Below are 21,303 nucleotides of genomic sequence, written 5' to 3' on the forward strand. Positions count from 1 at the left end.
AAGTTCCAGGGCCTCCGTCCAGTTTGATTGAGGTGGCTATTCATGCTGTCAGATGTTATCCTAGAGCAAGGACGTACGGTGGTGCCTGAACAAGATCGCGGCGTTGGTGTCAAATGGCATGGTTCTCAGCAGAGAGGACTCCCTTCCATCCAGGTTACTGGGAGGTAGAGAGTTTTGAGACCTGCGATTGTGGCTGAAAAAGCTGCTTTGGAAATTGGCATCACCATCAGCGGAAAGATTTGTCAATGACTGGACTTCAGGGTATGGTTTTCCCCCTCCCGCCACCCTCCCACCCCCCACCCAGTTATAACAACTACATGGAACATGCTGGGAGGATGCCTGGGTGGCTGACTCAACCCAGGGGCCTGGGCTGGGGAAGGACGGAAGCAGGATTGGTGCTTAAGATTCGTGTGCACGTGGGTTCTGTTTTCCCTTCCAACAAGAGTGAGGGATCTGGGAAGGATGGACCAAGAGTAGAGTTGTTTAAAAGAAACAGGCACTGCGGGAGACAGGGTGGAATAAGTGGGTGAAGTCTTAAATGGTGCAGAGATTCGTATTCCGGGTCTACAGGAATCTAAGAACAAGAACGGATTTGTATTCTTAGAGAAGCACATACTGAAGAAGAAAATCCAGAGAAACCAAACAAATATGTACAGTGTCATATAGCAAGTGTACATGGGGGCAGCTGGACCTGAGCTGGGACAGCTTCAGGTTGGAAGTTTTGGCTCTATTCGGAGAGAAGACTCGTAGAGACTTTCTTCATCCATGACAAAAGATTGGTCCAGTAAGTATTGGGTTACCTGAAAAAAGAAAAGAGGAAAAGGAATGGCAGAGTTATGGGACCCCCTGAATACACCGACTGTGGACACCAGGGGTCTTGAGGGAACCAGAGTCGAACCACGGTCAGGTCGGCATGTGAGGCAAAATTCACTGAGTTAAGCAGTGTTTTGTCTTATTACTATTATTATTTTTAATATTGTCTTAATATTAACATTAGCTTCAGTGGTGGTTCAGTGGTAGAATTCTTACCTTCCATGTGGGAGACCCAGGTTTGATTCCTGGCCAGTGCACCTCGTACCCGGCCTCCACCTGTCTGTCCATGGGGGCTTACATGTTGCTACGATGCTGAACAGGTTTCAGTGGAGCTTCTAGACTAAGATGGACTAGGAAGAAAGGCCTGGAGATCTACTTATGAAAATCAGCCAGTGAAAAACCTATGGATCACAACGGTTCAATTCACAACCAATCATGGGAATGGTGCAGGACCAGGCAGTGTTTCACTCCATTGTGCATGGGGTTGTCCTGAGTAGGGGGCTGACTTGAAGGCAACTAACAACAACAACTGTCAAAATTACCCTTGATGGCTATTTCTTTGCTTGAGCACTCGATGAAGTGTTTTGGGTCCATGTTCCATTAAAAAAATATATCTTAAAATGTTATAGGGACCACAACAGAGAATCCCTGATGGAGCAGGAGAGCAGTGTGATGCAAACCTCAAATTCTCGTAAAAAGACCAGACTTAACGGTTTGACTGAGACCAGAAGGACTCCGGAGGTCATGGTCCCCAGATCTTCTGTTAGCCCAAGACTGGAACCATTCCCAAAGCCAACTCTTCAGACAGGGATTGGACTGGACTATAAGATAGAAAATGCTACTGGTGAGGAGTGAGCTTCTTGGCTCAAGTAGACACATGAGATTATGTGGGCAGCTCCTGTCTGGAGGTGAGATAAGAGGGCAGAGGGGGATAGGAGCTGGCTGAATAGACACGGGAATACAGCATGAGAGAGGTAGTGTGCTGCCTCATTATGGGGAGAGCAACTAGGAGGACATAGCAAGGTATATATAAATTTTTGTATGAGAGACTGACGTGATTTGTAAACTGTCACTTAAAGCACAATAAAAAATATATATACATATATATCTTAAAATGTCAATTGTAGAATCTAGGTGGTGAGTGTATGGGGTTCACTATACATTTCTTCCAATGTTTTGTATGTTTGAAATGGTTCATAATCCAATGTAGGGAAGACACATATTTAAACATTAAGATTATATACCACTGCGAGATGTTCACCCCAAGAGAGGCAAGTGGGGACTGTGAGGGAACAGCCTCCTCTTTGTCCCTTCCCTTGGGTTACTCTGGGGCAAAATCTTAATGTGGAAAACAGGGAGATTCACCTATGGGATCTGAATGATTCCTTTTCCTCCCTCCTCACGCCGCTCCTGCTCCCGAGTGGGGAGCTGAATTCCTGTGCATTAGATGTGCAGTGAGAGACCAGAGCCTCAAAGGCAGCACCCAGGTCCAAAGAGACTCTCTATTTGTCTGTTGTTTGCAACTAAAAGTGCATTTTCCCAAAGAAACTACTATGAATTGAACTGTGTCCCCAAGAAGAAACGTGGAAATGTGGAAGTCCTAACTCTTGTACCTGTAAATATGACCCGATTTGGAAATAAGGTTTTCTTTTATTATGTTAATGAGGTCCTACCTAATACCAGATGTACCAGGTATGTCCTAAACCTAATTCCTTCTGAAAGTCTTATAAAAAGAACAGAATAGACACACATGCACACACACACACACATACACACACGGGGTAAGAGATCACGGGAGGATCCATCTACAAGTCAAGGAACGTCAAGAAAAGCCCGAGGCTACCGAAGCTGAAAGACAAGGATCTTCCCCTAGAGCTGAGAGACAGACAGCCTGGCCCTGCTGACACCTTGAATCGAACTCCCAGCCTCCAGAACTGTGAGAAAATAAATTTATGTTCTTTAAAGCTACCTACTTGTGCTATTTTTTTTCTTTTTACTTGTGCTATTTGAGTTTCAGCAGTATTAGGTAGCTAAGACAGAATTCCAGAAAGAAAAAAAAAGAATTATATTTCTTATTATGTCTGAGAATCTGCTGATAGATGCTCAAGAAAAAGCACATATGTTGCTTGATGTTTTGACTAACTGACTCTCTCTGCTACTGTGATGGACAGAAACTGCTGTCCAGTATACTGACTAATGGTTATTATGTCTAATTAATGATCCAGTCCCAGCGTCTGTGGGAAGATGGCTTCAGATATCACCAAAACCAGGTGCTGCCGAGTCAGCTCTGACTCATGGCAGCCCCATGTGTCAGAGTACAATTGTGCAACATAGGGTTTTCGATGGTGCATTTTTTGGAAGTAGATTGCCAGGCCTTTCTTCTGAGGCACCTCTAGATGGAGTCAAACCTCCAACCTTTTGGTTGGAGCTGAATGTGTTAACCATTTGCACCACCTAGGGACTCCCCTTAAATTTAGAAGACTGGCTACATAAATGGATTTCTCTTGCATCTCAATAGGGAAATGATCTCTGTGATATGTTGTTAAGGGAGAATGACCTTTGCAGAGCACTGTTGCTGTTAGATACTGTCAAGTCAGTCCGGATTCATAGCAACCCCATGGACAACAGAAAGAAAATCTGCTTGGTCCTGTGCCATCCTCACAGTCGTTGCTATGTTTAAGCCCATTGTTGCAGCCACTGTTTTTCCTGAGCTTTCTCTTTTTCACTGACCCTCTACTTCACCAAGCATTATGTCTTTCTCCAGGGACTCGTCCCTCCTGATAACACATATAGTATAGTATATCATAGTAAAAAAAGTCTGCTTGTCATTACATAGACACAAGAAACTGGTGACATAGTTGCCATGTGGCTGGGGACTTCTCGCTGGGTCTTGTTGTATATCTGTGAGGTTTCTAACTTGTGAACATATTGCCTTTCAAAAAATGGTGCTGAATCTTTGCCTCCTAGGAGTTCCCCCTTGCCTTGGGGGGATTCGACACCATTATACATCATCCCATGGCAGATAAAATCAGACAAATTTGGACGGAGAACTTGCCTCTAAGCAGGGAACAGGGAATAGGGAGGGCTTTCTTAAAGAGAGGGCATCTGAGCTGGGCCCAAGAGGATTCAGGACGGGAAAAGGGGTTGCAGGTGGAGGCAAAAGGGAGGAAGGCGGTCCAGACGGAGCAACTGTGACAAAGCAAACATGACCGTGAAAACGCAGCCCGCTTACCTTTGCTTGGTGTTCTATTTTGTAGGCAGTTTGTTGAAACTGGCGAATCTCTCGGATGATATGGGATATCTGTGGGAAGTAAGGAGAGTTTTAGAAGATAGTTTGTGCTGTTAGTGCCACCCCCCTCTTTGTGGAAGTACAGAAAGGGCATCAGCAGTGAAGCCCCAACTCAGTCTCTTAATTCACATCACATTGCCTCCTAGAAGGTGCTACCGGGACATTACGGCTTTCTTCAAATCAGCAGTCTGCTTCCAAGGGTCATACCTGTCAAGACTGTATAGGCTAATTATGCTCCATGATGGAGTGAAAAAAAAAAAAATCTCACTTAATCAGTGGCATAAACCATCCAACATAGCTAGAACAGAACCCTATGGCTCCAGCAAAAGTTAAAGGTATCTGCTACTTTTTAAGGGCTATCTTAGTTATCTAGTGCTGCTATAACAGAAATACCACAAGTGGATGGCTTTAACAAAGAGAAATTTATTCTCTCACAGTCTAGGAGGCTAGAAGTCTGAATTCAGGGTGCCAGCTCCAGCGGAAGGCTCTCTCTCTCTTGGTTCTGAGGGAATGTCCTTGTCATCAATCTTCCTCTGGTCTAGGAGCTTCTCAGTGCAGGGATCCTGGGTCCAAAGGATACACTCTGTTGCCAGTACTACTTTCTTGGTGGTATGAGGTCCCCATGTCTCTCTGCTTGCTTCTCTTTTTTATATCTCCAAACAGATTGACTCAAGATACAACCTAATCTTGTAGACTGAGTCCTGCCTCATTAACATAACTGCCTCTGATCCTGCCTTATTAACATCATAGAGGTAGGATTTACAACACAGGAAAATCACATCAGATGACAAAATGGTGGACAATCATGCCATACTGGGAATCATGGCCTAGCCAAATTGACACACATTTTTGGGTGACATAATTCAATCCATAACAAGGGCCTGCTGTGTGCAAGACATGATGCTCAGGGACTTTCATCCTTTCAGTAGGACAGCACCTCCAATTTATGTCTGACAGAGAAATCTTTTTATCAAACAAAATCTCATGTGGAAGCCCAATCTACAAAGCAGATAAAAGTGGAGGCTGTCTGGTTGCAGTGAGAGGTGGAGAAGGGGATGCCTAGAAATCCTGCTCCCTGCTCAGAGGGGTCTCCTCGCCCCAACTTCCAGGGAAAATTTGAAAACTACTGGTTAGGAGGTGCTGCATATGACCCAGTGATTTCCTTCGACTACATAAAGCAAGTGTTTATATGAACAGTGGAGCACCTTTCTAGTGCAAACAGTTAATGCGCTCTGCTGCTAACTGAAAGGTTAGAGGTTTGAGTACACCCAGAGGTACCTTGGGACAAAGGTCTGGTGACCTACTTCCAAAAAATCAGCCATGGAAACCCTACGACCCAAAAATATCCCCTGAAGTCTTCTTGAAACCAAACAGTAGTTTAGTTTCACTAATAAAAAATGTGTCTGAGCATTATGCTTTTCTAAGATCTATCTCTATGGGATCAAATGGACAACAGCAACTCGAAAGATTAGATAGCAACCTTCGGGGCCAGTGAGGCTGTGTTAATAGGGGAGGAGCAACTCTGAACAGGAGGGTGACAACGGTTGCCCAACTCCAAGAACGTAATCAATGTCACTGAGTTGTACATGTAGGAGCCACTGAATTGGTGTAGGTTTTGATGTAATTGGTGTATATTCTCAGCAACAACAACAACAAAATAAATAAAATAAAATTTAAAAAGGATCTTAAAAAAAAAAAGAAAACACAGTTTTACCCTGACACACATGGAGGTGCCATGAGTTGGAGTTCACTCAACGGCAGCTGATTTTTTTTTTTTTTAATATGAACAGTATCTGACGGGATGGAGAGGGGCATGGTCCCTGTGGTCCTTGGTCCAGGCTCAGCCTGCCTGCAGCCCAAGCCCAAGCCCAAGCCCAAAGCCAGGAGGGAAAAAGTACAGGCTTTGGAGACAGACAGACCCTCCCGGCTCTGTCCTTTACTTGGGCTGCTCACTTGACCTCTCCAAGTCTCCATCTACTCATCTGTAAGATGGAGAATAGCAGAACCACCTCTCAGGCTGTCAGGATTGAAGAAGGCTCAAAAAAAGCAAATCAAACCCGTTGCCATTGAGTCGATTCTGACTCAAAGTGACCCTATATGACAGAGTAGAACTGCCCCATGGGGTTTCCAAGGAACGGCTGGTGGGTTCAAATCGCTGACCTTTTGGTTAGTGGCTGAACTCTTAACCACTGCGCCACTGAGGCTCCAAAGAAGGCTCAGGGCTCAGGGCTCAGGGCCTGCCAAATGCTAACAGCACATTAATGAGAGCGGGGATTCTTATGGAGAAGCGGGATTCAGGTTCTCAAATGGGTGCACCATATCTAGCAAGCTGAGCCTGGTGGGCCCAGGGCTAGAGTTTGGGTTTTGATCCCCTCCCTGCCCGTGGTGGGAAACGCACCATTCTCATCTTGGAGAAGTTGACCAGGCCGTCCTCCGTGTAGTTGGGCGTTCCCTCTTCAATGAAGGCCAGGTCGGTGAGGTACATCCCCAGGTAAGGGACACAGGGAGGGTCACAACTTCAAAGCAAATGGCATTCATGACAGTTTTTTTCATTTAAAAATACAAGACTCTACTAAGAACAGAACACCCTACATGCTTTTTTGCTTTGCCAGAGGCAGAGGGATTTCTGTTCACTGAGAATAACGGTATGCTCTTAGTTTGTCAGCTGGGTCTGAGGGCCAGTCCTCTGGGTGGTGGGGGTGATATGGTGCTAAATGGGGCCTCTCACACAGTCTGGGCCTTATCAGTCAGGTGCCCCCTCCCTTACCGAGCCAGAAGGCCCTGCTTGACCTCCCTAGCCTCCGTTCTAGACTTTGTCCCCTTGGCACTGACCAAGAAACTTGCTGTCACCAGCCCCCTCCCAGCTCACCTTTTCTCTCTGTCTCACCGCTGAAATGCTCCATGGAAACCCTATCCCAGAATCTCCCACAAGTGGGCTTTTCTGCCCCACCCCATTCCTGCAGTCACCACTGGTCACCCTATCCAGCACCCCTGCTACCCCTGGGCCTGAAGCAGGGGCTCCTGTTACCGCTCTGTCCTGGGGCTGACTGTGCTTGTCCTGGTGCCCCTGAGTGGGTGCGGGGTAAGGAGGTGAGTCTGTGATAGAGCCCAATGGCCACTACGTTCTGGCAGGGCTTCATTTAGCTCCTTCAGGGGGACTCCTTGCACAGTGCTCCACAGCCTCCTCTTAGCTCAGCACACAGATGTAGGTGACCCTCATTTCCAGCCCACCCCACCTTTGTCTGCTCATGGCCACTTGGCAATCCTGCCACTCCAGAGGAGATGAGGCAGGGAGGGGAGGTAGAGCAAGAACAGAAACCCGGCCTTCTCCCTCTCTTGCTTACTGTGTGATCCTGGCCTAGGCCTTTCCCTCTTTGGTCCTCAGCCTGAAAGCCCTAAGATCATTTCAGGTGGCCTGAGAACTGATTAAATAACATTGGTTCATATTTTAAGAAAGGTATTAGATTTTCTTTTCTTCCCTAGTGCTCAAGGAGAGCCTCAGTTTGGTGGTAAAGTGGCTCTGACACTTTCTCCCTGATCTCTTCCCTCTTTTTTTTATTTTCTTTTTTAAACAAACAGCAACAGGTCTCAGGATCAGAGAGCTGGCAAACATCAGTAGCTTAACGTTTTGTTTTCACTTGATTTATTTTTTATGGTAGCCTTGTATTTATGGTGACTACGCTGTTTTCTTTTTACTGTCATACTAAAAAGTTTTTCTTTTTCTTTAAATTTATTTTGGGGAAAAAATGAGTTCATTTCAAGGAGACACAAATAAGCACAAACACAGTTAGCACATGGGCAGGGCAAAGTCGTAGGAGGTGGACATGCGACCTTTGGGAAACATTGGGCAGGAGGGTTTTTCAAAAGTAGGCACGACCCTTTCATGGGTGTTAAATCAGTTTACTGGGTCTGACCAGATTTTTAATAAAAGAAAGAAAAACGGAGTAGAACAGAAAATATCGGGAGTTCACTGCAGAGAATAAAGCTATATGTTGTTTTGTAAAATTCTGTCCCTGTTACGCATATATGCATTTGTATACTGGATGGCAATGTCAACTATATTCTTACTGTGGGTTGTGATAAAAAAGTATGGGTTACAATGGTCACTGTCAGGCCTTTCGGGGTCCTTCTAGTCTTCACAGTCCATGATTACAACATACCCGACTTTTCATTTCCTCTCTCTCTTTCTCCAAGTCTGAAGCACAAGACTTGTGCATCTAATGGAGAAATAATTCAAAGGTCTGAGAAGTCACTCTGGAGTGGAAGGCCGAGGTGGTTTGCTGACTGGCAGGCTCTGAGCAGCACGTGCCTCTTCACCCTGCTACCTCTGCACGTGACTCGAAAACTAAACCAAACCCTACATCCATAAATAACCTCTCTTCTTGGATGGAGGAGATGGGAGGCCAAGTGCCTGCAAGCTGACAGTGCAGAGTGGGAGGGTTCAGAGGGGCTCTGAAACACCAAAGGCCTTCCAGGGTCTCTGACCACCTGACTAGTGAGAACCTTACCGTGGGGCTCAGGAGGGGTTATCTGATCACTGAAGTAGATTTCCCTGAGGATTCGTGACCCTGTTGTGGGAAGGTGATGGATTTGCAATCTAATCATTTTCAAGTGTACCCCCAGCCCCAGAACTTTCTTAGTGAGGAGCCTCGGAGGAGGGCCATGGAGAACACACACCTAATCAATTCAATGACACGCACACACACATATACACACAGCAAGTCCACATACACAACCAACCAGTCAAAATCCAGAGCCATGCAGGTAAGTGTATGGCTTGTCAGAATGGCCAGGGTTGTGGTGGAGGACAGGCCTGGGGTGGAGGGCTGGTAGAGGGCACTGGAAGGGCACCACAGCGAGGGGACTGAACCATGCTGAGCACCTGAATGAAAGGGAAACACAGAGTTTGGGGCTTTGTGGAGGCAAAATACCCCAGCATCTGGCTATCTCTGATCTTCTCATGTGGGCATTGGGTCTCCCTCAGGTGGGATCCCGCCTTGCCCTCAGTGATCCTGTCCAGCAAAGCTGACTCAGGGGTACTTTGTTGGCAGAGTTCTCAGATGGCCTCTGTCTGACGTTTCAGGAAGCAGAGAGAAAAGTATCCCACCCCCAGATTCTCAAAGCTGCTTCTGGTTTTCTGGGCAGTGGCCAGCAGGAGTACGCCAGTGCCTGGTGACCCCTGGCATCAAGGCCTTGCCTGTGGTTGTTTGGAGCCCCTCCAACTCGATGTTTCTGTCTACCAAGAAGCTCTTGATTATGTCAAGTGGAGTGACAGACATCAAGTGGCATCCACTACCAAGAGCAAGATGTGCACCTGCCTATACTGGATGCCAGGAACCATGTCCACCCTGCCTTCCTCTCTCTGCCTTCTTTTCCTGTCTCTGCATGGCCCCAGTCATGGCACAGACTCCTCTCTCTTGTAGGTCTCTGCTGGTTCTGGTAGGGGTCTCCTCTTCTCCTGCCTTGAGGCCACGTGAAGAGCATTCAGGGAGGGAGCAGAGGGGGCACTTGGGGCTGGGCAGTGTGGGCTGAATCCCTTGGGGTCCTGGTCCAAGGTTCTGGCACACGGTGCAGGGAAATTAGATATTGCAATTTTGAAGAAGAAGAAGAAAAAAATGCAACGGGGAGCAGAGTCCAATCTGCTTTTTGTCTCCTGTACAGTAATTGCCTCCTTGTGTTATCAGCAGGAGGCCAGGCCTTTGCAACATGGTCAAGGGTAGAAAATGAAGACAGAAACATTGACAGTCAGCCTTCATGGAGCCTCTGAAAATCTGGAAGTCTAGAACCTCAGCCTTTGGACTCATATTTACACGGAGGGATGGAATTTCACCCCATTTGGAGGGTGCCTTGGGGACGCCCTGATGGTCAGCTAGCTCCTCCATAGCTATACCTACTTAATTTAAGGGAACAAGGGCAAAAAGCTTTTAATGAAGCAGCCTGCAATGAAAACCTGTCCGCTTTGTTTCTCCAAATCAAGTACTTTCTACTCAAATTAAAGAAAAAGGTGCAGCTAATCAGACCTGTGCTGGGTTCAGATTAGACAAGGCAGACAGAGCTGAGACCAGTCCCCAAAGCGCTCATGACCATATCTTACTGCTAAATTTAGTTCTCTGCCAAATTTTGCAGCGTGGAGCTGTGGGAAGGTCTGATCACTAGGAGGCTGAGAGGCGGGGACAGTAACACGGGCTTCATGAGGGTGTGGGCTTGGGGAATGAGAATGGGAGATAAGGTCATTCTTGGGGTGCCCAGACGGGAGACTGAAAGGACACACAAGAGTTGTAGGGGGGCTAGAGGGTTTTGAAGAGAGTGCCTGGAGGAAGCAATGATGTGGGATTTGGGGGTGAAGTCTTGGCTGGTAAAGGCAATAAGGCCAATCATGAGCAGGGCTGCAGGCACAAGATTGAATATTTTAATGAGAGGCTGCAAAAGATGCCCAGGACATATGAACAGGGCTGAGAACCTGCATGGTGAGGCCCACCCCAGGGTCCCTTGTCTGAATGGGTCACCAACCATGCCCACCAGACTGCTACCTCCATCTCTCTGACCATTCTCCCCTGCTTGGCTGAATAGACCCCTAGTGTTCATGGCAGCATAGCTCTATGTGAAAACTTTAGAGCCTTAGGAGAAAGGTGTAAACTTTTGCCCCAAGTCTGCTCATTTCTGTCTTCCTCTGCATGGCTTGGCCTAAGTTTCCATAGGTAAGAACCTGGTTTGCATAGAGGTCTCAGCTCCCAGAATGCCCAGAGGTCACCTCTGTCCTGTGTTGCAGGAGTAGAGGCATCTAGGAAAGGCACTTACACAGGCCCAAAGGAACCTGAAAGAGGGAAGGCAGTCAGGATGGGGACTCTGAGACAGAATGGGGGACCACGGAGGCAGTGAAGGCGGTGGTGGAGGCGGCGGTGGGCGAGGAAGCCATGTGAAGGAGGCAGGTGGAGCAGCACCCCCAGGGGCGGACGGACGGACGGACAAGTTGGTGAATGCACGATGGGGCAGCTCCCCACAAGCACAGTCCACAGGGGCTCTGGGGAGCCCAGGCGGAAGAGAGACGGCCGGACAGCACAGATGGGTGGAACATCTGTCTGAGGACACAAATAAAGTGGACATGGTCAAGGCAATGGCACACAGAGCTGGTGAAGGACAGGCCAAGTATAGCAAGAAGAAAACAAGAACAGGCAGCCGTGGCTGGCGGAGTGGGGGTGAGCGGTATACCACAGCCACTGTCAGGGCTGGAGGGTCTGACTGGTCCCAATCCCACATTTGGGGAGGAAGTGAACTCTAGGGGCCTCCCTAGAATGATCATGTGATTTGTGGCAGAAAGAAGGAGAGTGGGTTCTCTAGGGAACTAGGACCCCAGGGGCCTCCTGGGGTCTCTCCAAGGTCCAGTGAGCAGTCATTAGGCAGGGAGAGAGAGGGCAAGGGCCAGCCCAACAGAGCAGGTATTCAGGGGACCATGGGCAGCACCATGAGGACATCTGGTCAGTGAAAGGAGGGCGAGACAGTTGTGTGTACAAACAGCCTAGCTTCCCTGGGACAGCGTTCCTGGGATCTCACGGGAGCAGACTGGGTCAAGCAGGGACACTGGCCTTGGAGGACAGCCTGGACTGAGTCCTGGTTCTGGTCATATGTCCTTGGCTCAGCCACTGGTTCTTCAGTTTCCTTGGCTGGAAAAATTGGATGTGAGAAGCTGCCTTATAGCAATGGTTCTCAGTGGGGGCGATTTTGGCCCCGCACCCCAGGTGACCTTTGAAATGTCTGAAGACATTTTGGGTTATCCCAACTGGAGGGGTGGCACTGGCATCTTGTGGGTTGAGGCCAGGAATGCTACACATGGTAGTTGCCTGTGACAAAGAGTTATCCTAGTCAAAATGACAACCATGTGAGGGTGAGAAACCCTGCCTTGTAGGGAATGTTGTTGGACTTAAAGGCATTTATGGCTAGGAAAGCTCTGTGTAAACTGTAAGGTGCTATTGTTGGTAAAACTGTTTCTTTGATACCAAGATGCCATTGTCTAGAAAATGCCCTCTTGATTTGGTGGCTACATCTTACATAAACAAGGATACACAATCACACTCAATGCATATATTGACTTTTTCAGACATATCCTGATGTCAGAAATATTAAGATGTAAAGAAAAAAGGTGCATTTTAGCATCAAGGATTCTGGCGTCACTCTCATTATCATGGTTACCATGCTTGTTGGGGTTCCAGTACCTCTTCCAGGAAACAACACCAAAACCCTGGAACTTGCTTAGCAGAAAATGAGGAAAAAGCTGACCTGCCCTTGGGGTCCAGGACATCTAGAGGTCTTGTGGGTAGACAGAATGATGGACAGATAGACAGACTTCCTGTTCTAGCCAGGTGTGGCATGTGAATACCCCTGTAATATGGTTCTATATTTAAAAAATAACAGTGACAAAATGACACACACTTACTTTTTCAGAGCTTCTCTCAGATTCTTAAATCTGCCCTCTGATGACACAAGCTTTTGGAGCTTATCAATCAAAGCTTTTGTCTAGAAGGAATTAGAAGCATTTACTCACACACAGCACATGTGGAGGCCCGCGGCTCTGGCCCACACTCCAGCATGCTCCCTTCCATGGCTCAGCCATAGGGGTCCAAACCTCATTCGTTTTGCCCTGTGCAGGGCTAGGTGGATTTGGGGGACTTCCCGGGCCTAGGAACCTTGCCCTGAACCCCTTTGAAGTCAGACATAGATCCTTGTTTTGCGTGCCCATGCTCATGGAAACATCTCTTGGAAACACATGGACGTGGGGTGTGGGTACCTGAGCTTTGATTTTGGCCCTCAGAAATACTTCAGGGTCCTGGGACCCAGGGCTTGGTGGGTAACTTTCAGGAGCTGAACTCAGAGCAGAGAAGGCTTGAGTTTTCATGATCATGATCCTTCTCATGAACTACACTCAGAAGATGGGATCCTCTTCTCATGCCAGGAACACCACTCAAGTATAAGAATCAAGACAAAAGATGGTCAATGAACTGATCATCAAAGAAGAGAAGGCCTTGCTGTAGAAGAGTGCACCCTATGACTAAAGGTCCTATCTGCTAAGTGACCATGCCAGGCTGCCCCCACACACTGGCTGCAGCAAAGTTTCAAGTGGCTAGAGTTCATCTAGAAATCAGCCGTGTGTCTTGGAGAACACGCTGGGTTGGGTCTGGCTTTGCTCTCTTTTCCCTGTGTGGCCTGGAGGGAATGGCTTTACCACTGGGGTCCTCAGTTCTCTCATTAATAAAATGGTGACATGGATCAGTGACCTCCTTTCAGCTCTGCTACAAGAATTCAGAATGTGGCCGGGAAACCATGATGGAGGATGGTGGTATACCATGTGCCAGAAGTGCCCTTCGGCCTGAGAAGGTAGTTCCTTGGGACATTGGCCACAGAGGCCAAGCACATGCTTATTCTTTGGGTTAATTTTTATCTTAGAAATCTGTCCTTAGAAAATGGCAATCTAACTATTCATTCTCATGGAAGAAGAGATCAGTGTGTGTTCTTCAAGGGGAAAGAATGGCCAAATGAACCATCCAGTCCATCATTAACAAAGAGAAGGAACATGGCCAGCTGGTTAGGGCTTATCCTGCTGAAAGGTAGGGAAAAAAAAAAAAAAAAGTGTTCTGGAGCTGATGAAAGGGACAAGAGCCAGGAAGGCCCCATTGAGTCAAGGGCAGATAATACTGCTTTCACTTGAGATGTCTACTCTCAGATGACTAGGAAAGCTAGATGCCCAGTGCAACCTCTGCCCCAGGGTCTAAACTTCCCTCAAGGAGGGGGTGGTGGATCTGAGTTGCATCCCTTTTTCCTCTTCTTTTCCACCCACCTGCAGAGGAATGACCTGATATGGTATGAGACTAGACATGGGGGCTGAGCATCCAGAGATCTGGGGCTTCGCTGGGCTATGTCGCTCACCGTTGGTGTGCCCACAGGCAAGTCACCACTTCTCTTGCCTTGCTGGGCCTCAGTTTCCACATCTGGAAAATGGAAGGTCCAGGTGCTCCTGAAGAACAGTGCTGGCTCAGATATTCCAGAATTGTGAGTGACACAGAAGTAGATCAAGAGGCCCTGGTGGCCAGGTGACTATGGGTGAAGTGTCAACATGCTTAAAGGCCATGAAAATGTATAGAAATATTCCCTTTTTGGGGTTTTCTGTATACACCTGGGGCCAGTTCGTGGCCTTTAGGTGGGCACACCTTGATTCCTTCACATCCCTGTGCTTGCTTGCTCTGTGTCTACTCCTCTCTGGTTCTCACAGTCTGTCCAAGAAGTAGCTGTGTGGCTGGGGAGGCTACAGAATTTTCCCAGCTGCTGCTTAAAAAGTGTGTTTCAACTTGAATCAGTTCAAGAATTTTCTGGCCGAGCCAGGAACTTTCTCCATTGGTGCTTACTGGGGACTCAGGTCCCTGTATCTTGGGCATCTCTGGAGTGCGGACACCAGTGGGCATAAATATGGGGACCCTTAGAATATGCCATTGAAGCCAGGGACCAAACAAGGAGGCTGCCTTGGAGGCAGTGTCAGGAAGAAAGGTGATTATATGGCTTCCCAAATACCATCCCTTCTTGTTCACCAAAGGGAAGACTTCAGAATGGCCAAGGATGCTACTTCCCAAATTCATGAGGAGGGCGATGCTGGAGAATAAGGTCAAAAAATACTGTTAGCCAAAGAGAGGCTTCTGTCTCTATCAAAATACAACTGTCCCTGAGAGAGGTAACACATGAAACCATATTAGTCATTCATACCATCCCATGAAGGAGTATCATCGGATCCTTTCCTAGGGAAAAGTTTTATTTGCAAAGAGGGTATAGAGAGGGGTTGGAAGGAGAAGAAAGAGGGATGGAGCCCAGAAATTCCAAACTAAACCTGATCGCTTAACCCTTTTGCCCAGGGAGGAACTGGACTTAGACATAATGCTTTTCTGCTTTGGACCGGTACATTTAAAACAAACAAAAAAACCAAATCAAACTCCTTGCTGTTGAGTCAATTCCAACTCATAGCGACCCTATAGGACAGAGTAGAACTGCTTCATAAAGTTTCCAAGGAGCGCCTCGTGGATTTTAACTGCTGACCTTTGGATTAGCACCCAAACTATAAACCACTACGCCACCAAGGTTTCCAGTATACTTATATATATTAAAAAAAAAATACTTATAGGGTGATAAAAATTAGCTGATGAGGCTACACTTCAGGTCCTCTAGGAAATGTGGTTATTTTGGTCGGTCAAAAGTGTCTGTGGAAGACCTGCTGAAAGATAGTGAGTTGTCCCTGGCTGGGGCTGACCAGGCCATGACCATGGACTCCAGAAGCCCTTGGAGCCAAGTGTGATGCAGACGTGTAACTATAGCACAAGCTGGGGGGCTGGGAGAAGCCACTATTGCCCAGTGTGTGTTAGAGGCACACCTGGATGTGCTGTCAGAGGCATCTTTGATTTTTGGAGCTTGCCAGCTGGCCCAGGTTCCTGCATGACATCCTAGAGTGCAGGTCAGCTTTGAAGGTTGAAGCCACATGCCCTGACCTCTAACTGCCCTTGATTTGTACTCTCCAAAAAGAATGGAAGACTTCAGATGGCCAAGGTGGTTCCTCCAAATTCCATGAAGAGAGTGATGATAAAGAATGAGGCCAAGAAATTCACCAAGTGTGGGTACCAAGAAACCTACAGTGACATGGGAAAGAGCAGTCTGATCTCAAAGGCCTCTGGAAGAGACAACATTATCCAGGTAGTAGTATAGGGCAGGGGAAACAAGACATTGGTTAGAAACGGGCTCCTCAAACCCTGTAATAACCCTGCCTGAACTGTGACAGGCCAAGTCAGTCTGGATGAGTTGAAGGCTGTGAAGTAGCCTTGCTCAACTCCTGACTTCAGGAGTTCATGACAACACGTGCCATGTGTGGCCAGATGTGCCTACAGACCTGAGCTCCCCTGCTCCCAGCCTCTGTGCCTTGCAGAAGCCCACTAACAAGAGTGGCTTCTTCCCCTGTCCTTGCCCTGATCCCAGCATCTACATGTGCCAAGAAGCAAGAAGACCAGCCTTACTAGGATGCAAGACCAGAGAAGTCCAGGGGGTGTCTAGCAACACGCTGCAGTTCTACTGTAAGGGAGCTGGAGTGACCAAAAGGCAGAGGAAAGGCAGTAGGCACACCCCAAGGCTGTCCTGAGTTTGGCTGCTTATTTAAGTAAGAGGGATTAGTGGACATGCTGCCTGTTTGATGGGTAGGATCATAACCTGCCTGGCATGAGGGGGTTAGTGAGGAGCAGGTGACAAAGAGAACACTGAGGGAGACACAGTATGCAAATCCAGAGTGATCCAGAAGAGACAGGCCCCTTGGAGACACTGGGCCACACTCCACCCATCTGTTGGACTATGGGGAATATTGCTAAGTAATCAATAACTTTGGAGGCCCACTCAGTCTATTGGTAATGCTTGACTAGTCTCTTCCACTCATGCAGGTTAGGGTTGGGACATCCACCAGGTGCACTAAGGAAGTGGCCCAAGCTCTCCTTCCAGGAGAGCTGCCCTCTTGTGACCCTAGTGCAGGGAACTTTATTCCAGAGGAAGAATCCACCTTATGGCTTTTCAGAATCATGTTCTGAATGAATAAAAATCAAGCCCACATTTAAGATCATCATCTATCCAATGGGTAACAGGGACCACCTAATTCTCTGGGTGGCCAGAAGGGCCGGTGAGATTAGAGTTCTAAGAAGGGGTTTGCAGAATCATTTGCCCACTGTCTCAACAACCCTGCAGATCTGGGTGGGATCCCCATGAAGGCATCACTCTTTTGCCTCCAACTCAAGGAAAAGAGTATTGGTACCAATAATCACTGTCCTACAGTCCCACTTTGAGTATTAATTATTCAGCTGGGAATTAAAATACTATGGATTCCAGTGCCATATATTGGACCTGACATCTGCTCCAAAGTGACAGACGAGAAGAGTCTCCATCTTGCTGGGGAGTATTGGCCCTCAGCCCTGTCCTTCACCCACTTGTGGATACCCAGTGGCCAGCCCTCTGGCCTCCCTGCTCTAGCCCCAGCCTAGCCCCAGGCAGGCAGTGGTGCCAGCCTCCTGCTCGCACCTGCTTAGAGACTTTGAGCCATGTCTTTTTGAGCCGAAAGATTGCACTTCTGTTCATGGATGAGGTGATCTCCAGCACAGCATTGTAGTTGTGTAAGCAGCGGCATATGTCGGCTACAGCCACCCACTTCTCAATGGCGCTTACCCTTGCGTTGATGTCCTCGTTGCGGATGATTTCTGAAGCAATCAAGTTACTGATCTTTAAGCCAATGCAATAAAACAAGAAAAAATTAAGAGGAATAAGTATTGCAAAGATGATAAATTGATACAATTTGCAGATGATATGATTGCATGAATGAAAATCTCAAAAGAAGGAATCAGAAAACTACTAGAACAAATAATGGAGTTTATTACAGTGGCTGGTTAAAGATATAATATGCAAAAATGAAAAGTTTTCCTATGTATCAACTGTAACTAATTAAAAAATTCAATGAAAAAGAGATTACCTTCAAAATAACAATGAGAATTGTAAATTACCTAGGAATTTAATTTAATGAGAACTATGTAGGATGAAGAAATTGAAGATTTTTACCAACTTCTGCAGTCTGAAATTGATTAAACATGCAATCCAGATGCATTGATAAATTACTGATGATTGGAATGCGAAAGTTGGAAACAAAGAAGGATCAGTAGTTGGAAAATATGGCCTCTGTGATAGAAATGACACTGGAAGTTGTGTGATAGAATTTTGCAAGACCAACGACTTATTCGTTGCAAATACCTTTTTCAACAACATAAACGGTGACTATTTTTTTTATACACGTGGACCTCAACAGATGGAATACACAGGAATCAAATTGACTACATCTGTGGAAAGAGATGATGGAGAAGCTCAATATCATCAGTGAGAACAAGGCCAGGGGCCCACTGTGGAACAGATAGACCATCAATTGCTCATATGCAAGTTCAAGTTGAAGCTGAAGAAAATTAAAGTCCACGAAAGCCAAAGTATGACCTTAGAGAACATATCAAGAATGGATTTGATGCATTGAACAGTAATGACCGAAGACCAGACGAGTTGTGGGATGACACCAAGGACATCATATATGAAGAAAGCAAAAGTCATTAAAAATACAGGAAAGAAAAAAAGATCAAAACGGTTGTCAGAAGAGACTCTGAAACTTGCTCTTGAACATACAGCAGCTAGAATGAAAGGAAGAAATGATCATGTAAAAGAGCTGAATAGAAGATTTTGAAGGGTGGCTTGGGAAGACCAAGTATTATAATGAAATGTGCAAAGACTTGGAGTTAGAAAACCGAAAAGGAAAAACTCACTCAGCGTTTCTCAAACTGGAAAAACTGAAGAAAAAATTCAAGCCTCAAGTTGCAATAGTGAAGGATTCTATGGGAAAAATACTGAACAACGTAGGCAGCATCAAAAGCAGGTGGAAGGAATACACAAGGTCACTGTACCAAAAAGCATTGGTCACTGTCCAACCATTTCAGGAGGTAGCATACGATCAAGAACCAATGGTATTGAAGGAAGAAGTTCAAGTTGCACTGAAGGCATCAACGAAAAACAAGGCTCCAGGAACTAACAGAATACCAATTGAGATTTTCAACAAATGGATGCAATGCTGGAAGAACTCACTTTTCTATGCCAAGAAATTTGGAAGACAGCTACCTGGCCAATGGACTGGAAGAGATCCATATTTGTGTTCATTTCAAAGAAAGGTAATCCAAGAGAATGCAGAAATTATAGAACAATAGCATTAATACCACATGTAAGTAAAATTTTGCTGAAGATAATTCAAAAATGGTTGCTGCAGTACATTGATAGGGAACTGCCAGAAATTCAAGTTGGATTCAGAAGAAAACATGGAATGAGGGCTATCAGTGCTGATGCCAGGTGAATCTTGGCTGAAAGCAGAGAATACCAGAAAGAGGTTTACCTGTGTTTTATTGACTACGCCAAGGCATTCGACTGTGTGGATCATAACAAATTATGGATAACACTGTGAAGAATGGGAATTCCAGAACACTTAACTGTGTTCATGAGGAACCTGTACACAGACCAAGAGGGAGTCATTCAAACAGAACAAGGGGATGCTATGTAGTTTAAACTCAGAAAAGGTGTGTGTCAGGGTTGTATCTTTTCACCATACTTATTCAATCTGTATGTTGAGCAAATAATCTGAGAAGCCAGACTATATGAAGAAGAAAGTGGCATTAGGATTGGAGGATGACTCATTAACAACCTGCGTTAAGCAGATAACACAACTTTGCTTGCTGAGAGTGAAGAGGACTTGAAGCCCTTACTGATGAAGATCAAAAACTATGGCTTCAGTACAGATTGCACCTCAACATAAAGAAAATCAAAATCCTCACAACTGGACCAATAACAACATCATGATAAATGGAGAAAATATTGATTTCATTTTACTTGGATCCACAATCAAGGCCCATGGAAGCAGCAGTCAAGAAATCAAAAGACATATAGCATTGGGCAAACCTGCTGCAAAAGACCTCTTTAAACTGTTAAAAAAGCTAAGATGTCACTTTGAGGACTAAGGTAAATAAGAAAGCAAATGACTATAAGGGTGAGCAGCAGAAACAAGAAGAACTGGTTTAGAATCCTAAAAACTTCAGATGCAGAATATGAAACAGCTATGCATAAAATGGTAAAGACTTAAGTGATGCAATTATAAAGAAAAACATGCAAAAAGAAACTATTAGGAATATCAGATGCATTAAAAAAAAATTGTGCTCCTGAAATGAAAATATAATTGTTGACATGAAAACTTAATTGGAACTGTAGATAGATTAGATACATTTGAGGAGAGAATTTGTTAACTGTTAGACATATTCAAAATACAACAAAGAGAGCTAAGGCAATTGAAAATATGACATGTTAGGAGATACGAAAACATGAGAAAATTTAATAGAGTTTTCAGGAGAAGAAAATAATAATAATGGAGAAAAAACAAGACTCAAAGAGATAATGGCCATAAACATAAATCTACAACAGATTTAGGAAGCACAAAATATCCTGATTAGAATAAAAAAAAAATCTATTCCTAGAAACATTATAGAAAAACAGTGGAACACCAAAGACAAAGATAACATCCTAAAAGCAGCTAAGAGAAAGAACAGGTCACCTTAAAGAACAATAGTTAGAATGACAGTAATTTTCACAGCTACAACAACAGAATCCAGAAGACAGTGCAATAATATCTTTATAGAAAAAAGATCTTTATAGTGTTGAGGGAAAACACTTGTCCACAGAAAATTATGTACCCAGCAAAATTATCCTTTAAGAATGAGGCCGAAACTGGAAAAAATCTGAATAAATTCTGTGGATTACATCAACGCCAATTACCTGGTTTTGATTTTATAGTTATGGGAACTGTCAACAATGGGATGGGGTGAAGGACACATGGGATCTCCCTGTACATTGCTTTGCAACTTCCTGTAATCTATATTTCAAAATAAAAAGTAAAAAAAAAAAAAAAGACTAACTGAAATAATAATAAAAAAAAAAGGATGAAAAAGGACATTTACACATGAATAAAAACTGTAGGGCTTTACCACCAAGAAACTTCAAAAAGAACTTATAATGGATGTACTTCAAGAAGAATGGATTGAAAAAGTATTTAAGAATGGTTTGAGATTCAAGAAGGAATGATAACACAAAATAATACATATATTTTAACTCTTAATAAAATTGTAGTAACAGTTAAATTTTTTTCCATAAAGAAAACACAAATAGCTTAACATAATTAATTTTTCAAGGGACAGATCAGTCAAATTTTATACAAACTTCCAGAGATTAGACAAAAAAGAAACATCTGTCAATTTATTCTGTGAGGCCAGTATAACTTTGATACCAAAACCAAATAAGGGTAATATAAGAAAGGAACATTATATACCCATTTGTTCAATATATCATGACCATATTAGATTTGTCTCTGGAATGCGAGGATGGCTGAATATTAGAAAAAAAATCTATAACTGTCATTCACCACATAAACAGAGTAAAGGAGGAAAACCATATGACCATCTCAACAGATGCAGAAAATTTTTTTACAAAATTCAGTACTCATTCATCATACAAACCATTAGCAAACAAGGAATAGAAAATAATTTTCTTAATTTGATAAAGAAACAAATATTACCTTATTG

General features: G+C 45.1%; 1 protein-coding gene across 1 annotated transcript in view; it reads right to left on the reverse strand.

The window, feature by feature from the left end:
• Positions 1 to 307: 307 nt before the first annotated feature.
• The window catches only part of RASGRF1 (Ras protein specific guanine nucleotide releasing factor 1), a 113,978-nt gene continuing 92,982 nt past the window's right edge, over positions 308 to 21,303 (reverse strand). Inside the window, exons 23-27 of the mRNA XM_049852589.1 lie at positions 17,183 to 17,380; positions 12,534 to 12,613; positions 6,501 to 6,618; positions 4,046 to 4,114; positions 308 to 800 (exon numbers count right to left, since the gene is read on the reverse strand). Coding sequence (XP_049708546.1) covers positions 708 to 800; positions 4,046 to 4,114; positions 6,501 to 6,618; positions 12,534 to 12,613; positions 17,183 to 17,380 — 558 coding nt within the window. The 3' untranslated portion in view covers positions 308 to 707. The remainder of the gene's footprint in view (positions 801 to 4,045; positions 4,115 to 6,500; positions 6,619 to 12,533; positions 12,614 to 17,182; positions 17,381 to 21,303) is intronic.

Source organism: Elephas maximus, chromosome 13, assembly GCF_024166365.1.
Source record: "Elephas maximus indicus isolate mEleMax1 chromosome 13, mEleMax1 primary haplotype, whole genome shotgun sequence".
Taxonomy (NCBI): domain Eukaryota; kingdom Metazoa; phylum Chordata; class Mammalia; order Proboscidea; family Elephantidae; genus Elephas; species Elephas maximus.